Below are 26,200 nucleotides of genomic sequence, written 5' to 3' on the forward strand. Positions count from 1 at the left end.
TAACATCTATAAAACAAGTGTGCTAACTTACATTCAATGGCAAGGCAAAGTAGGTATCGAAGCATAGCAGCAGAACGAACATGGCCGTAATAAAGTAATAGATGGCCGCCGTTCGGAATGAGGAGCTAAACTGCAGGCTAAGGATGGCGATTATCGAAGCAAACGTACCGCTGATGTTGGACCCGAGCACCACGGCACCGGTGTACTTGAAGGGTAGTTTTGCCACCATTCCGTACACGGTGTTCTGGTAGATACCGCCGGCCACTGTTGAAGGGAAAAATTAAAACACTTAGTAAAGCTACATAAACCGTCAATTAGTGAAAAACTTACTGTTCAGAATGACGACGGTGATCATGGTGATCCAGAAGAAGGCTCCCGGCCACTCGCTGGAATCGATCATGGCCAGCACAACGGTCACAACGAAAACAATCACCTCGATCAGTATACTGTAGACGATCCGCTTGGTCAAATTGCCTCTGCAAATAAAGAATGTTCAATGGAGCTATTCAGCCCGCCATGCTGTTCATCGGACTTACCCAAGGTTCATGAAAATGTTCAACCAATTGAACAGCAAGTTCGGAATCTGCGAGGCGAAGCCAACGTACGACAGGAAGTAGGTCCCGTATTCCGACTCCACACCGGTGTAGTTTTGACTAAGCTTGTAATCTACAAAATACTGTATAAACGAAAGAGAAAGAATTTGTTGAATATTTATAACAGTAGCTTATGAGTTCGTTTGTCTGGGATGTTGTATCTTTAACATAACTCTGATCGTCATTTTCTATACATTTTTAAATATTTTCCTGATTTTCCCTTGGAATGTCACCTACATAACTGAGAAAAAACTGGTAAAAACTTACGGACAACCTCTAAGACCGTAAAGTAACAATCGTGTGGTAGGATTGGTCAAAATACAAAATTTTTTTCGGAAATCTTGCTCCAAAACTTCGTCTTCAATGCAATGAGTTGAGGCATTTATTTATTCATTGCCGTCAATCAGTTGTAGACTCTTCATTTACAAATACGTTTATAACTAGTTATATCTTATGTCTAATAAATCTGGAAGAATTGTTTTTTAAGTTTATTTCTATTCATTGTCACATCTAGAATTTCATAATACATACTACAGCATGCCACCATTCTATCAATAGGTACATTTTTGGCATAATTTGTTCTGTGACTATTGATGTAAAATAGTTTTCTGTTTCATAAAGATCTAGTGGGAGCATAAAAGTTGAGATTTTCTAAAATTTCAGGATTCACTTTTTGAGCTACAATACCATTTATGAAGGAGGCTGGGTCATTCGGCCGAAAGTCATGAGGCCGAAAGCCTTTCGGCCGAAAGGACGCGATGCCGATAGGATGTTTGGCCGAATGGTCAATAAGCCGAATGGTCACTAGGCCGAATGGTCATTAGGCCGAATGGTCATTTGGCCGAATGGTCATAAGGCCGAATGGTCATTTGGCCGAATGGTCGTAGGGCCGAATCGTTGTAATGCCGAATGGTCATTTGGCCGAATGGTCATTAGGCCGAATGGTTGTAAGGTCGAGTGGTGGCAAAGCCGAATGGTCATAATGCTGAATGGATGCTAGAAGGTCGTTAGGCCGAAAGGTCTTAAGGCCGAATGTTCGTAAGGCCGAATGGATGTTAGGCCGAAATGTCGTTAGGCCGAAAGATCATTAAACCGAATGGTCGTCAGGAAAAATAATCGTAAGGGTAAATGTATGGTAGGCCGAAAGGTGGTTAGGCCTAATGGTCGTTAGGCCGAATAATCATAAGGCTGAATGATCTTCATGAATGGTTGCTCAATACAAAACCTTTTACACTTATCTGCATGCTAGGCCGAATGGTCGTTAGGCCGAATGGCTGTTAGGCCGAATGACTGTTAGGCCAAATGGACGATAGGCCGAATGTCCATAAGGCCGAATGGCCACTAGGCCGAATGGTCGCAAAGCCGAATGGTCGAAACCAGCCGTGCATCCATTCGGCCTGATGACTTTTCGGCCTAACGACCATTCGGCCTAACTAGTGATCGGCCTAACATGCAAAAAAACGATAATATATCTTATAAGCCTAGCATAAATTCGGCCCAACGACCATTCAGTCGAACAACCATTCGGCTTAACGACCTTCTAGCATCCATTCAGCCTTACGACCATTCAGCATTATGACCATTCGGCCTAGTGACCATGCGGCCTTACATCCGTCGTCCTTTTAACCAATTCGGCTTAGCGACCATCGGCCTAACATCTTTCAGCCTATCGGCCTTCGGCCGAATGTCCGGCCCCCTTTATGAAGGCTATCATTGCAACCTCCCTTCGTTTTTCCAGTGCATCTAAATTAATAAGCATGCATCGAGATTCATCCCAGCCAACATGAAATCGTAAAAGAAATCATCGTCGAACTCGTATATGGATGCAACTTTAATCGGAATCGTAAATATGTACACTTACCTTTCGACCATATCGTATATTTATCGTAGAAGATGCAACATACCAATGAAATACGACTTAGTTACGATATGTTGGATGAAGTCGTATTTAGTTCCACCGATGTCAAATGAAATCTTGTAACGATCGCATAAGATTTCTTAAGATGCATTTTATTGGTACACAAATTACTTTCGAATCGAAATCGTAAATGACTTCAAATAAATTCGTAAAGAATTCTACGTAAGCATCGTCTTTCGTATCACTTTGCATGTTTACTAGAATGTCACATAAGTAGGCAAATTAACATCGTGTCTTTCCGATATAGCTACAACTATTATAACAAGTACAATTATAATCGTATAATCGGTCACTTTACCCACGATGTAAATATATTTAATGCGATCGAATCAGATTCGTATTAACAGATACTTAGCGTTCGCCCGCATCTCATCATGATATTAAAACTTCATCGTGTTGGATCGTGTTAAGTGGATGTGCAATTTTGCGATCGTGCTTGCAATTTTGGATCAGCATTTGAATTTTGTGTGGATTGACGACTAAAGAAAACGGATAAAATAAAATAATAAAGGTAGGTTTTGGAAAAACAACGTTGGACAAAAACCTCACTAATTTTTTTTTCTAAAATAACAGGTTTACTCTCCCCTACTAGGCTTAGATAAAAAAAACGTGGAGATTACCCGGCGATTGCTGAGCAACCCAACCTAAAAAAAGCTGACAAGGTGTCGTGAATTGACAATCAGGAAGAACGAAACGCGCACTTTCCGCACGCGCCCGGTTGTAATCCCTGCGAAAATATATTGTTTTAAGAAGTTGAAGATAATTTATGTAAGTGCAAGTTTTTTACTGAGCCTTATCGTGTATAGTGCATTTCAATGTTTTTTATAATAAAAATCAGTAAAAGTCATCAATTAATTTTGTTTCTTCCTAGAGTTGTATTTCAATCACAATATGGCACATAACATGCTTCATAAAGTGGTCCGCAAAAATCGTTTATTGGTACAAATCGTACATGAATACATCCCAACTCGCATAAAGTATCGTTTAAAGAGTCCATTAAATGTCAAATTGATTCATATCGTACAAGCTTACAACACACATCTTATAAAATGTGACTTAAGTTGTCAATCGATGTTAAAATCCCTGAACATCGTATAAGACTGGAACACATCTCGCATAAAGGGTGACATAAATAGACATTCTATCGTCAGATTTCTTCGAGTCATACAAGTGTACAAAACATCTCGCGTAAAGGGTGACTTAAATCGCCAATCCATCGATAGATTGCTTCAAGTCGTACAAGAGTTCGGCACACCTCGCATAAAGGATGACTTAGATCGCAAATTCATCGTCAGATTGCTTCAAGTCGTACAAGAGTTCCACACACTTCGCATTAAGGGTGACTTAAATCGCCAATTTATCATCATATCGCTTCAAGTCGTAAAAGAGTAAAATACACATCGCATAAAGTGTGGTTGGAACTGTCAATCCTTCCATCATCGTAAATGCGCATGAATCGAATCCTTTAATGTAACGTATTAAATGACGCCAATGCGACATAAAGTACCAAAGTATTTCTAACATCGTACAGGACATCACATATGATGTTGTCGATGTCGTAAACCAGAAAATAACGAAAAGATGTACGTATATTGCCTCCACTTTTTTCTAACGTCATATACGATGATTAGTGTCGACATAGACGTACGTATATCTTTTGATATACCTACCAAATTGTTGGCTGGGATGCGATGCAAGAGGTAAAGTTGTCCAGCCTAATTTACGTAAGGCAAACAACAGGAATTGCTTTTGTACTGACTCAACACTATTTATGTGAACTTTTTGGTATGGAGACTACACTACACTGCAGTATTCAAGGAGGGGCCTAACATAAGCTACATACAAAGTTTTTATTGTGTAAGGATCATTAAATTGCAGACTGAATCTTTAGATAAAATCAAGCATATTACTTGCCTTGTAGATAATATTATTAAAATGGACAAAAAAGGTTAGTTTAGAGTCCAAGAAGATTCCTAAGTCTCCCACTTGACTAAATCTTTCAACTATATTTTGACCTAATTTTATTGATTCTTGCCTCATTAGTTGCTTTCTCGAAAATGATATTGAGTTAAATTTTTTACATTAAGCTCTAGTAAACACTTCGAGCACCAGGTGTAAAAACAATTTAATCCACGCTGAAACACTTCAATATCCGATGGTTTACGTATTTCCAGAAAAATTTTCATATCGTCTGCGTAAATAGGAACATTTAAATCTTTTAAGATGTAGTCAACATCGTCAACAAAAAAAATAAACAGTAACGGGCCAAGACGAGAACCTTGAGAAACACCTGGTGTTACATTTACAACTGGTGGCAGACTTCCTTCAAATCATACTCTTTGTGTTCCACCAGTTAAACATGACTCAATCCATTGCAATAGTCTAAAATTAAACTCAAACATAGCTAACTTGAAAAGTAACAAAGGAATGTCGACCCTATCGAATGCTTTACTAAAATCAGTATACATGTTTCAACATAATTGCCGTTGTCCATCGCCTTTATAGTAAATGTTACAAAATGTAGTAAATTAGTGGTCGTAGAACGGCCTTTAAAAAAAACCATGTTGTTTATTCGAAATTAAATTTTTTACTTGTGAGAATATGTTTCTATTAATAATGGATTCGAATAATTTAGGAATGCAAGATACTATAGCAACTTCACGATAATTTTGTACATCAGATTTGATACCACTTTTGAGTATTGGAACCAAAAAAGACTTTCCATATTGCAGGAAGAATTGTCGTCATGCGTAGTATAAACTTCTTGAAAAAAAATTGCAAATAGATTACTGATTTCGTTTCTAGTATTCCCTATTCTGCTTTCAAGTTTCATTTGCGATGGGAAATTTTGAGATTTTTACTTTTATTTGACAAAGTTGAAAAATTGTTGAGGGTCCTTCTTAATATTATTTTCCATCAAATTGTTGTACTGCTCGAAGGAATTTTAAATTTCTATGTTCAACTGCTCGCATATGGCCAAATAATTTGAACGATTCACATCACAATTTTTTCTTTTGTAAGCTTTATGAGCTTTCTGTTTTATATTGTTGAGATTTATTATTGTTCTATTGTAGATACCATGCTGAAGTTTTAGATCTTTTCTGTATACTTATTTGCTTTTTTGGTACTGTCGTTTCTAAAATATCGTAAATAATTTAGTAGAAATCATCCACTCCTTCACAGCAAAAAAAATGTAACGATGGACGATGTAATTTCTTTGAATGATGTAAATTCATTGATTCATGTTGTTATATTACATGTTTTTAGTATAAAATAAACTTAAATCGAAAACGAAATAGATAATTCACATATTTTCTATGCTTTGGGTACATAAATTGGATGTACTTCATTTTTGAGATAATATCACACGACTGTTAGTTTTTCGATTTTTCGTTCTCATCAAACATTGTGCAAATTTTTAAAAAGTTTAAAAAGATTCACCCAACATGTGAGTAACGCTAACTTCTTCAAAAAACTTAAGCAAAACCATTGCGGTTGGAAAATAACAGGTAGGCCATGGCGCTTAACCTCACTTGAAAGCTCCACGTATGTAAATACACAGCATGCTTGCATACCAACAAAAATAACAAATTAATTTCTCAATCGATCACCATTCGATTCTTTTGAAAAGTGCTTAAGATTGAAGATTGATTCTGTAGGCTCATCAGAAACTATTTTTTGCATTGGGTTTTCGGATCTGGACCATAAATAAAGAGCATTGAAAAAAAATCATCGCTATCCTCCTTTGTTGATAGCAAACAATGTAACATTTTCTTGTGTTTATGTTGATAATTTTATAAATGATCTAATATAGGTCATATTTCTGTGATGAAAAATAAATTTGTTTAAATTTTAATTCAAATCGCCCAAGCAAAAGTTCACACAAGGGAAAAATATCACCAAATTTTGATTTTAAATCGACAAAAAGTCCATTGCATATAACTGTGTTGAACAACCAAATATTGTTCGTTGCATTTCAATGCATCGGTGCATATTTTTCTCACAATTTTAATGCTTGCCAATTTTTAGAAAAATGTGTTTTTCTGATAAATTTCAGACATCCTTCAGGTTTTTCCATAACTATTTTTCGGGTCCTCTTACCAATACGTTTAGAGAGGCCAGAATAGCCTACATTGTTTTTTTTCTGGGATTTTCATCCTGTCGGATGATTCATCCCTATATAGCCTACAGGGATGCCAGGTGTTGAGGAGTAAAAATCTGGGCAATTTTGAAAAAAAAAGTCTGTGTGCGTCTGTGCATAGGGATCACAAATTTGCTACTACACAAGAAATGTGGCGATGCGTGTGAGCCGAGGGGGGGAGGGGGGTGGTTATCCTTTGGTATTCGGGTTATTTTCGAGTTGAGAACTATATAACTAACACTGTTTCCTACCACGTACCATGCCGATCTTATTTTAAAAATGAATTGTTTAAGGGGGGGGGGGGGGGGTAGGGTCTAACACTTTCAAAAAATCGATTTTTTTATTTTTTTATTTTCTTATTGTAAAACATTTCAAGAATGTAGTGTCAAATTTGGCCTTTATCTCCTCCTATCTAATACTGCAAGAAAGCAAGAGCAGAAACTTCAAACGCGTTTTTCTCGAAAGCACATTTTTAAAGTCCGTGGACATCGTTATTTGAAAACTACTTATCCGATTCTTTTCAAATTTGGAACATATTTTCTACATATAAAATACCAGACCCCAACGTTTTTCTTTTTTGTTTTTTTTACTTTGGGGAGATTTTACAGGTGAAAAATGGCGTATTTTTTCGTGAAAAATCGTAGTTTTTACTTCAAACAGCCAAAAAAATTGCATAAAATTTTTTTTTAAGTTAAATAAAAAAGTTGGGGTCCAGAAAAACATCTATTAAAAATATTTTGCTCTGATTTTTTGACTTCAGATGATTCTGTGCTGAGATACAGTGTCCACCGCAAATCCTGTTTTCTAAAAGACATCCTCGAAAGTGCTCCGTCACCGGCTCATTTTTCAATATTTTTTAACGAAAAAATTACTAAATGTTCTTTTAACAATGCTTTGTATAATGCAAAAAATTTGAATACATTTGTTTGAACGATAGCTCTAGAAAAAAATCGTGAAAATGGTGTTTTTTTATACCCGTTAGACCCTACCCCCCCTTAATGAATGATTGGTCAAATACCAATGAATACAAGCGAAATTTCAGTCTAATCTGGCACCTACGGACCCAATCCGATACATGAATATTTATTTCATCATTCAATTTTGAAAGTCTGTAAAATCTGGGCACTCTCAGCAAAAATCTGGGCAAAATCTATGTCTGACCAATATCTGGACGAAGGGTCAAAAGTCTTGGTTTTACAGACAAATCTGGGCACATGGCAACCCAGATAGCCTACCTTGATATTTCAAAGCACTCTGGTCATAGACAAGGTTTTTAGAAACACAAGGGTCTCCGACTTTCACAGTAAGTAAGCGAGGAGGGCGCAGGGCGCTCAATGAGTTTGTTTACAGCTGTTCAGTGGTTTGTTGGTAAACAAACTCCATGAGTTCCGCAGCGGCAAAACTATTGGTTTGGCTGAATCGGGAATTTGACATACGGCAACACCTCCTATATATACACACCTTGGTCATAGACAGCTAAGTATTCAGAGTAGTAAAATGTCTACGTTTCGACCTGAACCTGGTGAACCTGACAATGTTAGGGTCATATGGATCCTAAACCAGATGTAAGGTTAAATATGCAGGAATTGTCCTTTTTCCCAGATATTTATCTAGTAGCTTTTCAAATTTTTCTTCGAAATTACTGAAAAATCTAGGAAAAAACGAAAACTAAAAAATTGACTATTTTTGGCCAAACCCAAGTAACACCAAAAGTTTTGTAAAAATCTCCAAGCCTCTTATAAAACCTAAAGTTGTTCTCGAAGCCTGCTATAAAACTTCGAATGTTACTTGGGAAGTTTTGCATTTTTTTTTTCGTACAAAATTGCAAATCAAAACACAGATTCTAAAATCTTGAAAAGAATCACATATTCATTTGAAACAAAAAGGACTAACAATGTTCAAGTAGTAGAAACCACCTAGACTAAGCAGGCTTTTGTAATAGGTGCCGATTGGCTCTTGGTTACTTGAATGGATACTTACGGATTTGGCAGTGATGAACATATTCCAGGGCATCAACGTCCCCACACCGTGGATCATCAGAATCAGGAACACCAGCATCAGTTTGTCCCGGGGCGGGTTCAGCTCCATCTTGGCCCGCTCCATGGTCATCCCTGGAAGCAAACCGAACCGGAAAAGGGTATAGTACACCGTGAAAAACATGTCCCTAGCCGATAATGCGGGTTCTTATTTAGAACGAAAAAAAAGAAAAGATTCCAATTCAAATAAGGGTCCTTAAAATGGCGGTTTTTTTTCTCCTCAATACGCAGGAGCCGATCCTGTCCCGATGGTAGCACTTCTTCGAATGAGCCAGCAAGCAGTCAAAGGAATGTGCAGGCATAATCTTGTGCCCCCCTTGGCCCTGATGCACCCACCCAGAAAAGAGGTGACCCAAAACGAAGGAAACTTGGAGGCTTCTCAGCGAAGGTGAAGCGGCGAAAATGCCAAGATGCAACAAATATGTATGATAAGCTGGGGGTGTGTCGATTTAAACGAATCATAATTCAACACCAGTCCCAAAATTTTATAAATGAAAAATTCAAACTAGATTTGAGCATTCCTGAAACAAACCTGAAAGGATCTCAAATCCAAATTGAGATTTGGTTTAAAGAATCAAGCTTCGAAGTCAAAAACTGAATTCAAACTGAACACAGGTTGAAATCATTTTTACCCAAATTTTGAAAAAAAAACATTTTTCATAAGTCGGTTATAGAGCCTTTAAGAATATTGAAAAGAAAAAAATGTATTAGACACATCCTAAGACTGTGGCTGGAATGGGTCGAAGAGGAAAAAGGGCCGCCAATTTCCAGCTTAGTTTTCAGAAAACAGCTTCGCTGCTGATGGATGTTTTATTTTGTTTCATTTTTTTTTCATCCAGTTTCCATACCAAGCGCTTCTTGCTTCGACTGTAGCGCTTTTGGTCCTAGAAGGTTGTCGGGGCGCGACGAGGTGTTTCCAACAAGAAGATGAGCTGCAATGATAATGGTAGGTATCCGAATCGAGAGGGAAATGGTACACCAGTGGCAGACTAGGAGGGGGCAGGTCTCCTCCAATTATGTTTCCCTCCGCTTTCCTCTCTGGAAGGTATCATTACCAGGAAAAGGAATTTAAAAGAAAACAATTGATACACGCGAAATCGATAAGGCTCGCTAGCTGCCTGAGATGATGAAAAGACGATATTTATAGAAGGATCGAAGGATCTATCAAGATACATAGTTTGATTAGTTCGTTACCCGATGGTGAACTTAGGAAGAGAGCCTCACAATTTATGACAATCTTAGTGGCATTACGTGAAAGGTTTTAATTTAAAAAAATGTAGGAAATTATGTAGGTAATTTTTATTCGAACTTTTTCATCATTCAGGAGATAGCCTGAGCCTCCCTATGATTGCAAAATCGTTTTAACACTCGAAGTCTCGAAGGCCCAAGGTCGAAAAAAGTCGATCCTCCAAACTCAAACAGCTGTAACTTGCAATACTCTGCGCCAAATTTCATCAAATAACTTTTGTTGAGTACTTAAGTTTAAATTTGTTGTCCATTTGTCTACTATACTAGTGAACCTTCATATAAGAGAAGCGACATCTGATCCCTCTTAAAATAAAATATGTGGCAACATCGCCGAAATCTTGGACAAAAAAATCCCCAGCACTGTTTTCTGGCTCAATGTTCAAGCTCTAAAGTGAACGCTTCTTCAATCCAACAAAACAACATTGAACTCGATGCCCGAAGGATCGCGATAAACGGTATGAATGACTTGAATTTCGTTAATAATCAGTTAGTTGTTACCAAAGCATTGAAAAAATAGCACCTTATCATAAATTCATATGACCAGCAAAAAAATTATCTGTTTGAGCTATAACAACAATCACAATACCTTCCTTGGTTGAGTTTTTAATAAGAAAGGTAAAAGCACTGCGACAAAATGCTCGGATCGATTGGAATCGATTTTGACAGTTCTTTTGCTCGATTGGAATTTCGTGATTCAGATGTCACTTCTCTTATATACTGGTTTACTATACTATACATTTAAAAAAATTTGAACTACGTAATCACCCTTATTCTCGTTTTCGATCGAATGGCATTCGTTCGAAAGTAAGGCAATTTCGTATTCTTGTTTTCGTTCGAACGAATGAGAACAGTTCGATTTTTCGAACATAGTTCGTTCGAACGAATAAGTGCATTCTCGTTTTCGATCGAACGTATTTTTGCCACCGCCTGACAAACGCAAGTCTGATGCTGCGAATCGCTGGCGTTTGATTGAAAAAGTCTCATGCTGTGCAAATATATTTTACATTGAAATAGGAGAAAAATGAACAAAGTGGAATTCCGCATTTAATAAGACCAGTTATGGATGGGGTTGCATCCTTTGGTGCAATCCATTTAAAAAAATGACCGGTTATGGAATTTGGCAGTTTGGCAAACGTTCAAATTGATCAACTTTCACGGGATCAATGTTACGAAATTGTTTTCTTCAAAATGAAAAAAAAAAAAATCGAAATTTATATATCAGTTTTATTAGAGGATTTATTAATTTTTATACCGGATTTCATATCGAGTTCCGAAACATATGTAACTTCATCATAGGCGAAATTACTTTTCAAGAGCAACTGATAATTACTAACACCGGCTCGTGTCGGCTCCGGTTCGTGTGCCATCTCGTAAACACCCGTTTTAGCTGCTGCTGGTGGTCTTGATGCAAGATCCATTCGTTCATGAAATTTCCCTTGTCTTTGGGGCGCTTGCAAGGTTCCTAGCTGATTTTCTTCCATACTCCAATTCGACAGACAAAATTCTACAAAATCACCAAACAGCACCAAACGAATTGAAAACTGACGAGAAATGTCAATTTGATACGCAGGGCTGCCTAAAAAAATCGAATTTCATCTGGTAACACCAACTTCGAACGTATCGCGTTCGAACGAAAACAAGAATAGGTTTTTCGAATTCGATCGAAAGTATCCGTTCGAACGAAAGGCAGATACGCCGTAAACCAGAATAAGGGTGAATGAAATGCAGGCGCAACATTTTTTGAAAAATTGTCACTTCTTTGAAGTTCAAAGTTTAAACTCATGGTTAAAGTCATCATCATGGCCCTTATTCTGCGCCGCGCATGAGGTGACGATTGTCACGTCACCTCGAGTCACCGTGAGATTTGTCACCTTATTCCCGGAGTCGATGCGACAGAGGTTCATTTCCTAGGTGAGTGACTGAGTGACCACGAACGTCAATCCGATCAGTTTGTTTTGATTTTGTTTGTGTTTCGGAATTACATAATCAAATTCCAGAATAACGGAGGAAAATTCCAGCTCTAAAAAGGTCTCCGCAGTTTTCCACGGCATAAGCAAACAGTTTAAGCGTAAAATAAGTTATTTTCCTACACCGTAGCCACCACAAGGCCGGAAAAGCAGTAGCAAGCAACAGAGGAAGGAAAGTTTTCAACTTTTGTACCAATTGTGCTTGCTTTCCGTTTTGCAGTAAGGCGGTGCCCATTTCTGAGGCTACGTGTTGTCGGAAAATGTAATCGTAGAGACAAATGTCCAATCGTGACGGAAAACCGTAAGTACAGTGAAGGAACTTCAGAGTAACATAAACAAAAATTCTAAAAGTGTTCGAATTTCCAGCTGAAAACTGCACCGAGCAGCTGCGGAAATCTGCCACAAGCGGAACATGATAGATGGTTTCCAATATGCCGCCCTGCAAAGCAACTGCCCATGATGCTGGATGATTCAACGCTTCTTATCGTACTGGACTTGAAAAGTGGCAGCTGTCTGAAATTTGCAACAGATAAACCGAGAAGCAAATTAAATTTTTAATAATTTTTGACGGCTACCTTATAGTCATATTATGCACCAAATAGGGTGATGTAAAATCTACAAATAAATTATTTTAAGATACAAACTAATTGCATAATATATTTGACCGTTTAATTCGCAGTACTGACTCATTTAGGAATTATTTCGAAAAACTCAGAATCAGATTTCAAATATCATATTTTCCCTTAAAATCATTTTAAAAGCTCAAAAAACGACAAAAAATTTAAAATCGTTTCAATTTTATGCAATTGTTCTTGCTTGCCCCACTAGATGCAAATTTTTGGTTAAATTGTTGCCGAGTCGGTACGTGAATCGGTACCGAAAATTGTCACCTAAAATCGTCACCCGAATGCGACGATTCTCACCCACGGTGACTACGAGGATAGCGTAAGAACTCACAAAGTTCATCCGAAGTGACGTTCCTCACCTAAACTCGACTATCATCACGTCACGCGCGGCGCAGAATAAGGGCCCATGATTATTAACTTTGCATTTGCTTCAATTTCTTCAATGATTCATTTTATTGTGAATATGAATGGAATGAAAAATTTGAGAAAAAATAAGGTTATATCATGTAATGTACTAATAAGGCTGGAACAAATATCAATTTCTTCTTTTGTCACCCCCCTCCCCCTCCCTTCGAAATTTTAAAATACCCGAAGGAGGAAATAAATAAAGTTTGAAGTAATTTATGTAAATTTCGATTAAAAATTCCAATATCTGAAAGATTGAAATACCAAAAAACAAATTTCGCGATGTTCCAACCAATCAAAAATACTGCAAGCACTGTAATCAGGAAGGTCACTCTCCGACAAGCCGTGACTGTCCCTCCTTCCAAAAGGAAGAAGCTGTGATTCGCCAGAAGGTTAATAAAGGTATCACCTTTCAGGAAGCACGAAGCGAAGTTAATAAAACTTGGAATAAACCGACGTATCTGAGCAAAGTACAACAACGAATAACTCAAGGCAATACCGAAAGCGATGAAAAAGATAAAATTATTTCTGTATTACGAGATGAGCTTGCAAAACTGCGCGAGGAATTACGTGAAATGAGGCAAAAAATCCAGCAGAACTCTTCACACTTACCGCAAAATCCAAAATCACATATCCCTCGAAAAGATTCCCTCGAAGTACCCAACAATCGACAGAACACACAATCAAAAACATACGGTGGTTCTAAGACCACAGTTGAAAAATCTGCAGAATCAGGAACATCAACTGAAGTGAGGAAAATTATACACAATACGAGAAGTGTCAGCAGGAAACGAAATCTGAATTTAACGCAAAAAGATTTATCGCCAACAAATTCGGATAACGTTTCAAAAAGATCAAACACAAGTTTACAAAATGCGCAGCAGGAAGAAAATACTGACGTAAACATGTTTTCTGATGATGATAAAGATGATGATGATGAACGTTAAAGATACAACACTCAACTCACCCATCGACAACAATGGCAATTCAACCGGACATCCTATGGACATTGATATGAACAACGTGCTCTCTACAAACATCGAACCCGGCACTATACCGGGTTCATCAGGTGATGTAACCCCTTCTAATTACCATTCAACAAACCACTCAGCTTTTATCCCTACCCCCTCTAACAACGATGTCAACGTTCTCAACAAATCTTCCTCGGACACGGTCGGTTCAGCACTTTCCAACAACGTGCACCACAATCGGACACAAACCACAACAGCGGAAGTTGGGTTCTCCAGGTGACGTACCTCCAACACAAATAACATCAAGAATTTATCGTACTGCACCCCTCTCTCACAGCTTGGAACCTTCTACAAAACATCCCACAAGTAGGGTAACGGACTTATTTTGGACCGGGTACATATTTTGGACCACCTTGCAGCTTTTTCCCAATCTTTCTCTCATAAATCATATTTATCAAGAAAATTTTGAACAAATATAGTTAAAGCTATTTCTAATGATTCTAATCATATCTTAGATTCCATTTAAATATGCTGTTAAGGGATAGAAAATTGGAAATAAAGTTTTGATTTTTCACAGTTGGGCCAAATCAAGCCCATTTCAGGAGGGCGTGCCATTATTGGAGTCAAGTTCCAAGAAGCTTTCTGCCTAGCTCTAATAAATTTTACAACTACAAACATGTTCACAGCTATGATAAAACATTTGAAAACTAGTTTGCAAGCTCGAAGAACCCAAAAAACTTGTTTTAATAGCAATTTGACCCATGTCGAAAATAGGTCCTACTTAATTACTTACGGACTTATTTTGGACCACCCAACATCATCTGAGTATTTTACTAGCTGTTAAATGTTAATGAACGTAATAAAACGTTGTACGGCTATATGAAAAGTACTATGCACACTATTTCGATCGCTTATAATAAATAAAATTTGGAATTTTGGCATTATTTTATTTAATCAACTCGCTAAAGCCCCAACCCACCTTCAGACGGGGTTCACTTCAATCGGCATAAAACAAAGCCAATCATAGCTTTCTTGACCTTACTTTTTGTGCACCATGCTTTAAAGCACGTTAATTTTACATTAATGGCAACTGTTTGATGAGCAGTTGTCAAAAGCTACATCTTAAAGAAGCTTAAAAACATGAAAAAACTGGGCATGAACCAATTTTTTTTATTAAGTCATTATTTTTTATGCATCATGAAAAATTATTGACAGTTTGGTCTAAAAGTTACAACCATACACGGTTGAATTTCAAGAAAAAAAATGTACTTGGTTAGATAGAAGTGACGAATTATAAACCCCGTCTAAAATAAGGGTTGGGGAAAAAAGACAACAAATCGGAAAATATTTAATGAGTTTAATGTTTGTAATAGTCATACAGTTGAAATATCTCAGTTACTGGTAGAGCAATTTTAAAAAACCAAAAATATTCATCTAAAGCTATGTGATAATCTTAATATGAAAAAAAATGTTGAAATGTGTAAAAATTACAAGGCAACAAAAGGTACTAAAAATCTAGTTTTTCAGCCCCTGTGGTTATGCAAATTTTAAAAAAAATGTTAAAAAATTTACTCCAACGATAGTTTCGTACAACAAAAGTTGTATTGAAGACAAAACTGAATTTTTGTGAATTTTCAGGTGAAAAAAATCTTGATTTTAGATAGTTAAATAATCGCATAACGCCCGCACATTTTTATCTTTTTTGAATTTATGTATTCTACAGAACTGAAGCCAAACCAAATCAACTAAGGTTTTTAAGTCAAAATGCATCAATTTATGTTGCGGAGTTGATGATGTCAGACTTTCTTAACTTATCATTCGGTCGCCTGAAGAGGATTTACGTTCAAAAAATAGATCCAAAAAATAAGCCAACTGGCCAGTATTTAACACTGCCGAAAAAAATCGTAGAGATTGCAATGTGCTGTCGAAATTCTTGGAACATTTGAAAAACACTGTATAACGGAGGAGTTTTTCTGCTTTTATTCTATTCTTATTGAAAATTATTGTTTTAAAGCATAACAAGTTGCAGAAAAAAGGTTGTTGTGAGAAATATTCAACAAACAAGTGTACCTTAATAGAGCCTGGGAAAAAGTTGATGAAAGTTAGTTCAGGAATGAATTAAAGTGAACAAACAATACTTGGTTACAAGACTAAGAAAGAAAAAGATTAACTGAATTATTCGCATAATTGCGCATCATTCGCAGTCGTAAATATAGCAAAATTTAGAAAAAAAATCTGATTTAGTTTAAGGGTGGTCCAAAATAAGTCCAGAGGGTGGTCCAAAATAGAAACCTGGTGGTCCAAAATACCAACCAGAGTAATGATCGAAGAAACGAGTTTTTAGGCTTAAATCTGGTTATATTGCAACAGATGACGATATATTTCGATAGACAGAGCCTTGATCTTCACATTGAACAGAAAAAGCAGTCAAAAGTTGTAACCTGTACTTTTTTATTTCAGAAAATAGCATAGCCGTTTCCCAAAGCGGTCCAAAATTGGTCCGTTACCCTACTTCGCATCAACAAGTCCTCTTCAACGCAATAGAAGGACATAATTCCAATCAGCAAAACCCGCTCTCGTTAGACGCTGAACCCGGTTCTATGCCGGGTTCACCAGGTGACGTAACCCCGATACAACCCTCTGCTAGCAATTATCGCCTCCTCCTGTTTCAGTGGAACACGCGAGGATTCTGGAGACAACATCCTGAGCTTCTTGTTAAATTGGCCCCAAACCCACCAGTTATTATCGCTATCCAAGAAGCTATGACCAATCGATTCAACAACGCACTGTGGAATTTGTACACCTGGTATTCAACCGATAACCAACAAGCTCGCAGTAATGGCATCGTTTCAATCAGAGTTCTAAAAGGAGTCCCACATCAACTGGTCCCTCAGGATTCTGATATTAAAAGCATTAGCATACGCATCACATCTCCGGTTACTCTAACCATTGTCAATGTTTATGTTGAGCATGCTTTCAAATACGATGAGCTCTCCGCTAACCTGGCATCTCTTTTGGAAAGTCTAGAGCCCCCATATTTAATTGCAGGGGATTTTAACGCCCGTCACACAGCCTGGGATCCTATAAAAACCAACCAAAAAGGTCGCATCGTTTTGAATTGGATTACCGATGAACAACTCAACGTATTGAATGACGGATCACCAACGCGAATATGCGATCATAGCTGTCTGGCATCCGCCATAGATCTTACACTTACCTCAACCAACCTGGCTAGCAGATTATCATGGAAAGTCGATCCGGATCCTATCAACAGCGATCACTTCCCGATCCTAACCTTTCTGGACACCCGCGATTGCCATTGCCATTGCCGATTTCTGCCGATTTCTGAAACCGCGATTGCCACAATTCCTCGAACTAGTCTTCGATGTGGCTCTAAAAGTGTTGCTTGGTGGAATACAGATGTGGAAAAAGCTGTTCGCGCAAGAAGAACGGCTCTTCGTAAAGCAAGGAAAATCAAAGAAAATAACCAATCAAAAATGGATGCGATGACTTACTTCAGGAAGATTCGTAACGAAACGAGGAGAATCATCAAACAAGCTAAAGCTGACTCGTGGGAACAATTTGCTGCAAGTTTTAATCCTCAAACACCCGTATCCTGCATGTGGCAAAACTACAACAGAATCTCTGGGAGAAAGACATGCAAAACTATACGAATAAACTCAGATGGGGAGTTTAAAGAGAATCCACTAGATATAGCCGAAGATTTCGCTAATTATTTCGCGAAATCTTCAATGTCAGCTACTCCAGCACCCAATTTTAATTGCGACTCGATCATTTACAATCCTTCTATGGACAAAGATTTAACACTAAGTGAACTTCAAAGAGCTGAGCTGAGTTGCTCTGGCAACTCAGTTGGACTTGACCAAATCAGCTATCTAATGATCAAGCACTTACCTTTATCGATTCAACTAACCCTTCTCGAAACATTTAACGGTTTATGGCGTGATGGACTTTTCCCTAAGTCATGAAAACTACGATTGTGATTCCTTTAGCCGAGCAAAATGTTGACCAAACTGGTGTTACCAGTTTCAGGCCCATATCCTTATTGTGCTGTTTGAGTAAAGTTTACGAACGCATGATTAATCATAGAATTGTTACCTTTCTCGAATCAAACTCCGCACTGCACCAAGAGCACCATGGATTCCGCGTGGGGCGCGGAACAAATACATATTTTAACCATTTACGAAACTTTTTAAATGCAGTCGAGCAAGATGATACGCACTGTGAAATATTATCACTAGATATCACAAAAGCTTACGACCAGGTCTGGCGATCTAAAATCCTGGAAGCAATCTTCGACGCAAAACTAGGCCAACGTGTATTTCAATTTGCTTCTTACTTTCTATCTGAAAGAAAGTTTTGCATCGATAAGTGGACAATTGTCAGAGGCGCGAACACTACAAAACGGAGTTCCTCAAGGTTCTGTGGTCTCCGCCACATTTTTTATTTTAATCATGAATCAAACATCAACGCTGCCAATACCTGGGGCATTTCTAATTGGTTATGGTGATGACCTTATCATTGCATGTAAAAGATCCAAAACCAATGTATTACGCCATAAATTACAAAATGATCTTCAAACTTTGCATGAATGGGCCAAAGGAGTGGAACTTAAAATATCGATTGACAAAACTAAAGTCATGCACTATTGCAAACGAAAACGCCATTTTCATCGTGATTATCAAACACAAATAACACTAGACAATGAAATAATAACACGAGTTCGAACTTTGAGGATTCTAGGTGTTTTCTTAGATCGACGTGGCACCTTCAACCGACATCTTGAAGAAACTAAAAAAGCCCTTAAAAGCCGATTGAATTTACTCAGAGCTATATCAAAATTTGCATCCAGAAATACACTTCTTCGTATTGGCGACGCTGTGGTACTGTCCAAAATGTTTTATGGAATTGAACTCTACAGTATGGGCAATTTCAACTCCTTGGAATCAAACTACAACGATTATCTCCGAATATCATCTGGAGCTTCCAGAACATCTGGAATAATGGCACTCGCCGTGGAGAATGGTAAGATGGACTTTCAACATGCTAGCACTTGCCACATTGTCAGCATAACATGTAACCTACTACAAAAAACCTCAAATAATGATGTCATAAGTATAGCAAGTCCACCCGAAATACGCAACACACACTCCCAGCAACTTAGGCGTAGAGCTCCACCGATAGAAACAACCGAAACTCCAAATTTTGATCTCTACCATAGTGCAAATACTAAATTTCAACAACTTACAGGACAAGTTCTTCCTCAGGTCAGTAAAATGTTATGGGTTGGGCAAAGGCCATGGAATATTCAGCAGGTTCACATCGACTGGAGTATAAAAAACCAGCTCAAAGCAGGACTGAATAAACAGCAAGCACAATCGGTTTTCCTGAAAACAATCGAGGAAAAATATCAAGATCACTATCTTATATTTACTGATGGTTCGTTAGTTGGCGAGGAAGTCGGTATTGGTGTAGTTAGTAACAACTTTTCAATAGCGCGAAAACTACCGTCTCAATGCAGTATTTTCACAGCAGAAGCTGCAGCTCTTGTAGTTGCTGTAGAAAAATCCCACGGTAAAACACTAATCATCACGGACTCTGCAAGTTGCTTACAAGCTCTCGAGAAAGGTAACAATAAGCACCCCAGCCAACAATTTGGTAGGTATATCAAAAGATATACGTACGTCTATGTCGACACAAATCATCGTATATGACGTTAGAAAAAAGCATATACCTACCAAAAGTGGAGGCAATATACGTACATGTTTTCGTTATTTTCTGGTTTACGACATCGACAACATCATATGTGATGTTATTTACGATGTTAGAAATATTTCGGTACTTTATGTCGCATTGGCGTCATTTTGTACGTTACATTAAAGGATTCGATTCATGCGCATTTACGATGATGGGAGGATTGACAGTTCCAACCACACTTTATGCGATGTGTGTTTTACCTTTTTACGACTTGAAGCGATATGATGATAAATTGGCGATTTAAGTCACCCTTAATGCGAGGTGTGTTGAACTCTTGTACGACTTGAAGCAATCTGACGATGAATTGGCGATCTAAGTCACCCTTTATGCGAGGTGTTCCGAACTCTTGTACGACTTGAAGCAATCTGTCAATGGATTGGCGATTTAAGTCACCCTTTATGCGAGATGTTTTGTACTCTTGTATGACTCGAAGCAATCTGACGATGGAATGTCGATTTATGTCACCCTTTATGCGAGATATACGATGTTCAGAGATTTTAACATCGATTGACAACTTAAGTCACATTTTATAAGATGTGTGTTGTAAGCTTGTACGATATGATGCAATTTGACATTTGATGGACTCTTTAAACGGTATTTTATGTGAGTTGGGATGTACTCATGTACGATTTGTATCATAAAACGATTATGCGGACTATTTTATGTAGCATGTTATGTGTAATATTGTGATTGAAATACGACGCTAGGAAGAAATACAATTAATTGATGATTTTAACTGATTTTTATTATAATTAACATTGAAATGCACTACATATATTTTCGTAAGTAACGCAACCGGGCATTGTCCCGCTCGCTACTTTCCTAACTGCCACCGCCTCCATGCCTCCCTCAGGATCTTTGACGCCTCTTTCTTTTGGGTTTACAGCGGAAATTGCCGGGCCACAATTCTGTCCGTGAACATCCCTTAATACTCGTAGTATGCACATGCAAATCGCCGGGTAATTATCCGGCGGGTTTTTTTTAATCTGAGCCTAGTAGGGGAGAGTAATCCTGTTATTTTTGAAAGGAAAATGTTAGTGAGGTTTCTGTCCAACGTTGTTTTTCCAAAACCTAACTTTATTATCTTATTTCATCCGTTTGCTTGTTTGCTTTAGTCGTCAACTTTCACAAAATTCAAATGCTGATACAAAATTGCAAGCACAATCGCAAAATTGCACATCCACTGAACACGATTCAACACGGTGAAGTTTTAATATCATGATGAGATGTGGGCGAACGCTAAGTATCTGTTAATACGAATCCGATTTGATCGCATTAAATATATTTATATCGTGGGTAAAGTGACCGATTATACGATTATAATTATACTTGTTATAATATTTGTAGCTATATCGGAAAGACACGTTATTAATTTGCCTACTAATGTGACATTCTAGTAAACATACAAAGTGATACGAAAGACGATGCTTACGTAGTATTCTTTACGAATTTATTCGAAGTCATTTACGATTTCAATTCGAAAGTAATTTGTGTACCAATAAAATGCATCTTAAGAAATCTTATGCGATCGTATAAGATTTCATTTGACATCGGTGGAACTAAATACGACTTCATCCAACATATCGTAACTAAGTCGTATTTCATTGGGATGTTGCATCTTCTACGATGAATAAACGATATGGTCGAATGGTAAGTGTACATATTTACGATTCCGATTTGAGTTGCATCTATATACGAGTTCGACGATGATTTCTTTTACGATTTCATGTTGGCTGGGACGCTTTCATTCAGGTTGTTGAAAATGAATCTCGGGAAAAACATATCTCTTTTATATGGGTGCCTAGCCACTCAGGCATAAGAGGCAATGAGCAAGCTGATGTAATTGCCAACAACGGTAGAAAAACTCCACTGTGGAACATTCCTATTCCAGCTTCTGACGTTGTAAGATGGACGAAGAAGTTAGTTATGTCTAATCAACAACAATTATGGATCCAACGACCGCTGTATGGACTTCGGAAAGTCAAACTCACCATTGACCCATGGATAGATCGACCTGATCGTAAAGAGCAAATCTGGTTAACAAGATGTCATATCGGACACAGCGGGCTGACGCAGAAACATCTAGTTGAACGTAACTGTTCCAATCTATGTGATGCATGTAACACAGAACTGACCATTGATCACATATTTACCAGCTGCAGAAAATTTGAAATGTTACGCCGACAGACAGGGATTGTAGGTGATCTCCCATCAATATTGGCCAATACTCGAGAAAAGGAGAGAAAAGTTATAATGTTCCTAAAGAAAACTAAATTGTTTGAAGAATTGTAATTTTGCTAAAATTCAGAGGAAGAATGACCCTGCGTGGTTAAACTCCTCTATAAAAAAATAAAAATTTCTTCTTCTTCTTCAAAAATTTAAGTTTTGATTATTTGTTGAGATAACAGCATTTTTGTTTTTTTTATATTAAGCACATTGCGATTTCGAAAAATAGCAAACGAATCAATTATCCCCAGGGATCAAGTATCCTCATTCTCCCCTAGTGATCATAGAAGTGCTGAATGAGACATCATAATTTTCTAAGTCTTTTTTAAATAACGATTTTGCCTGCATGATGTTTAGAGTGTACAAGCATTGAAAAAAAACAATCAACAAAAAAATCAAACATAAATAATCTTGTTGCATTATATAATAGGGTACAAGGGGGTGTCTGTAGTTAGGCGATTTGCCCAGATAGCCTAATTTATGATATGGAGTTTCCGATTAGTTCGAGAGTTATGGGGTTTTCAAGCTTTGAAACCAACCTGAAGAATGAAGGAAAAAGTTTTTTTTCATAAATTAAATCAAAAGCTTCTGCAGTGTTGCACAATCTTCGATTACCATTAATAAATCATAGAATGTTATTCCGTCACATTTCATGTCCATAATCATGATTATGACATACAAAAATAATCCTAAACTCAATGAGCGTGAGAAATAATATTTACTTCAAACGATCACACACCGAGAAGGAAATCAAACATTGTAAAACAAAATTCTAACAAGTGTAGGCAGACTTCAAATTAAAAGAAAACAACAACAGAACGGCGTGTCACCTTTTGCTAAATTATCGTAGGAAAAATGCTTCACCCGCAAATGTGCCGGCCGAGGCGAAACTGAAACTGCACAGGTAATCGAAAATTAGGCTACCCTTTTCGGGCGTCTCAACAACGAGCCCAACGAATTCTTCCCCAAGGCTCCTTACCTTTTGGTGTCTCTTTTTTTTTGTTGGTGGCCACGAACCGGTAGGGGTAAATATTTTAAGGTTATGTTATGGTTTAATTTCTTTCCTTCTTCTTCTGAAGAATTTCCAGCAGGTGGTCGGTTCTGTATTTAGGTGTCAGGTATAAATCTTCTTTTTGCGCTTAAAACGAAAAATGTTGTCTCGTTTTTTCATACATGAACGATATTTTGACGTCGTCTCCTCCCACACAATAAATTGTTAATTTACCAACAAATCGCGTAATAATGAATGGTATAGGGACACATATTTTGCTTACCTTTGAAGTTGAGTTCATCATTGGGAAGATTGTTCTCTTCCCAGGCCGGCGTAAGCCGAACGGGTTCTGAGGGTAGGAATGGGGCCTTTTCGCCATCGTGATGAGGACCTGAAAAATATATACAAACGTTAGAAATTAATCCTGTTTGAATTTTCGTTAACAGAGATATCTTATGCTGAAATCTACTGCCTAGCTTGAAGATAACTTTATTACCCACAGAAAGCTTGTTAAAAGAATCACAAAACCGCAAATTTGTTCTCACGTCTATTAGATTGCTCAACCTATTAGATTTACTCATCAATCGAACAAATGTGTTAAATTCCTTACTAGTGATAGGTTTGATTCAATTACGGTGTCAACATTTCTCTACTAGACGTCCCAAGTCGCAATGGTCCGACCGGCGTGAGGACGTTTTCATTCATCTTTTTTTCACAGAACTTTTTAAACGATACGGGTACCGACTTCTAAGTATGTTTTTGTCATGCGGGACACAAAGCCTAGCTGAAACTGCTGAAAGCCGACTCAGCTATCTATTACCCGTCTGGGACGGAATGCCATAAAGAATGTATACAGACAGATATATGGGTCTTGAGGTTTCAAGTTCAATGATTGAATTAGATTTCATAAATTTGCTCTGATTTGCCGCCAGTAGCAGCCGGTCAAGAAACAGTAAACGCTACTACATCCGCGCGATACAGTACCGTACTGTTTCGCTAAAATGGCCCAAGAGAGCAAACGGATGTTGAAAAGAAAGCCTTTCAAACCTTTTTATTCCTTCGAATCCAGGTGCAGGTTTTGATCACCGTTTTATTTAGTTTTAAACAACTTGATGTAATTTGTCGTTGATAATCAATTTATATTCCATTTGTTCGGTTTTTAATTTATTCATAGGGCAACCCATTGAAAAGTGACTGGATTATTTTTGAAACGCCTCGTAAACATTCAAATGGTTAACATGTCGTTTGGAAGGATTTGTGACTTATTTTATAAGGCAACTCTGAAGCATCTTATATAACATAAAAGGCTTGTTATATCTGTATGACTCGGAAACGGTAAACCAATTTGGCTAGAATATTGGCTTGGAGAAATTTTTGTGGCCGCAATTGTTCCTTCGAAGATTGAAGCCCCTCCCCCTCCTAGAAAGGGGGGTTACCATACTAGCTAAGGAAAAAAATAGTAAAACTCGGGTTATTCCTGAGAATGTATCAATGTACTACAATGTTCTTTGTGAAGAGAGGAAACATTTTGGTTGCTTAATGCTTAGTGTGCTACTACTTAGAGCAAACGCACCAATAAGTGAGTATACGCGGCCCGGTTTTGCTCATTTCAGCGGACCGGTTTTAGGATACACACTCTTTCGCGCACCGGGCGGTAGCATAATTACACGGAAAATAATAAAAAGGTAAAATTTACCGAGTTGCGAGGTACTTTTTTTCCACCCCTCTTTCGAGGTAAATTTTACCATTTTTTCATTCACCTAGCAAAAAGGTGAATTGTACCGTTTTTCTTTTCACCTAGAAAAACGGTAAATTTTACCTTTTTGGGATTCACTGATCAAAAGGTACATTCTACCGGTTTCCCATTCCCTATCTAAAAGGGTTCTGTTTATTCACTAAATTAAATGAAACAAAGACACAAATTCATTAAAGATTTTATTTTTATTTTTCATTACCTATGTCATTAATGCTTTGGGACTCAATGTTTTAATAAAGTTCTTCTCCGTTTTTTTCCTCGAATGTTCCGCTTTGTCGGAGGAAAACACTATTGCATCCTCTCGGCCATCAACGCTGCCTTTTCCGCGTCCACCATGGCCGCTGAATCCTCCTACAATTAGCACATTTCGTCCCTTCTCCGTTCGACTCATCCGGCCAGCTGGGGGATAATATTGGCTGTTCCGGAATGATGAGGAAAACACTTCGTAGCTCAGTAGGCCAATCTGTAATATAGTTTTATGATGAGAACCAGCACAACAAAATGAAATCTAATGCTAAATTTACCTTTCTGCTCCTATTTAACGTATTGCGCACGAAACAAAACTTATTTCTGAGTGATAAAACAGCTTAACCTCAATAAATGGGTTCGGAAAATAGTTACCTTTGTTTCGAGGTGAATTGTACCGTTTTGTTCAGCGCAATCCAGGTCAACTTCACTTTGCTACGAGGTAAGCTTTACCTCGAAGAGGTAGAAAGTACCTTTTTGGGATTTACCTTTTTTTCTAGGTGAATTCTACTTTTTTTGTCTGCTCGATTCAGGTAAACTTTACCTCGTTGTGAGGTGAGTTTCACCTCGGTGAGGTAATAGTTACCTTTTTGGATTTCACAAGCATTCACCTTTTTATCTCGGTAAATTTTACCTTTTTATTATTTTCCGTGTATATTTTCAAATTCAGCATTGCACTGGGAAAACTTTTGAAGAAAATCTTAATCTTAAATTAATACGGACCGAGTAAATTTTCGGAGTCGTCAGTTTTTTTTTGCTAAAATTTCGATTAATGTTGGTCTTAAAAGCTGCTATCCGTAACGTGACGTCAAAGTCTACATCCTGGTTGAACATGCCGTACAGCAGCAGCAATTGACTTAAGGCCAAGCACCTTAGACGACCAGCAATCGGGTCCGATGACGGATGCAGCAAGAACTTCTTAGCAGTTAGCAGGATGTTTGCTTCGCTTGACCTCGTTATCATATCTATAGGACACCGCTTTCAACCGGTGGTGGTTGTTTTCGGCGACCGATTCAACTTTGATCCTTTCGGCAAAGCGTTGAATTTCCCTTACGGTGTTTCCAATTCCGTGTCACCCGTTTGCTGGATTGTGATTAAAAACTTATTGAATTGTAGGACGACTTGATTGAATAGAATAAGTTCAGATAAGAATGTATTTTCGAATTAAGCTCGATTTTGTTTTCAAAACGCCGGGCACTTATATTTCCTAACACATGGACCCGAAAAACAAAATTCAACAAACTAAACAGTTCAACTAAAATTCAACTTTATTTATTTATTATATTTCTATTAAAATC

The 26,200-nt window shown here is 37.7% G+C and overlaps 1 protein-coding gene across 3 annotated transcripts in view; it reads right to left on the reverse strand.

Annotated features, from left to right (window-relative positions):
* Positions 1-26,200, reverse strand: part of LOC129743401 (equilibrative nucleoside transporter 1) — a 111,131-nt gene that overhangs the window by 20,416 nt on the left and 64,515 nt on the right. For all 3 annotated transcript variants that reach the window (XR_008736605.1, XM_055735494.1, XM_055735550.1), the window contains exons 3-7: positions 23,184-23,291; positions 8,633-8,763; positions 537-676; positions 331-476; positions 32-264 (exon numbers count right to left, since the gene is read on the reverse strand). Coding sequence is in view for 2 of the 3 variants with exons in the window: in XM_055735494.1 (XP_055591469.1) it covers positions 32-264; positions 331-476; positions 537-676; positions 8,633-8,763; positions 23,184-23,291 (758 nt within the window). In the remaining variant the exon portion in view is untranslated. The remainder of the gene's footprint in view (positions 1-31; positions 265-330; positions 477-536; positions 677-8,632; positions 8,764-23,183; positions 23,292-26,200) is intronic.

The sequence above is a fragment of the Uranotaenia lowii genome, chromosome 1 (genome assembly GCF_029784155.1).
Source record: "Uranotaenia lowii strain MFRU-FL chromosome 1, ASM2978415v1, whole genome shotgun sequence".
Classification (NCBI taxonomy): domain Eukaryota; kingdom Metazoa; phylum Arthropoda; class Insecta; order Diptera; family Culicidae; genus Uranotaenia; species Uranotaenia lowii.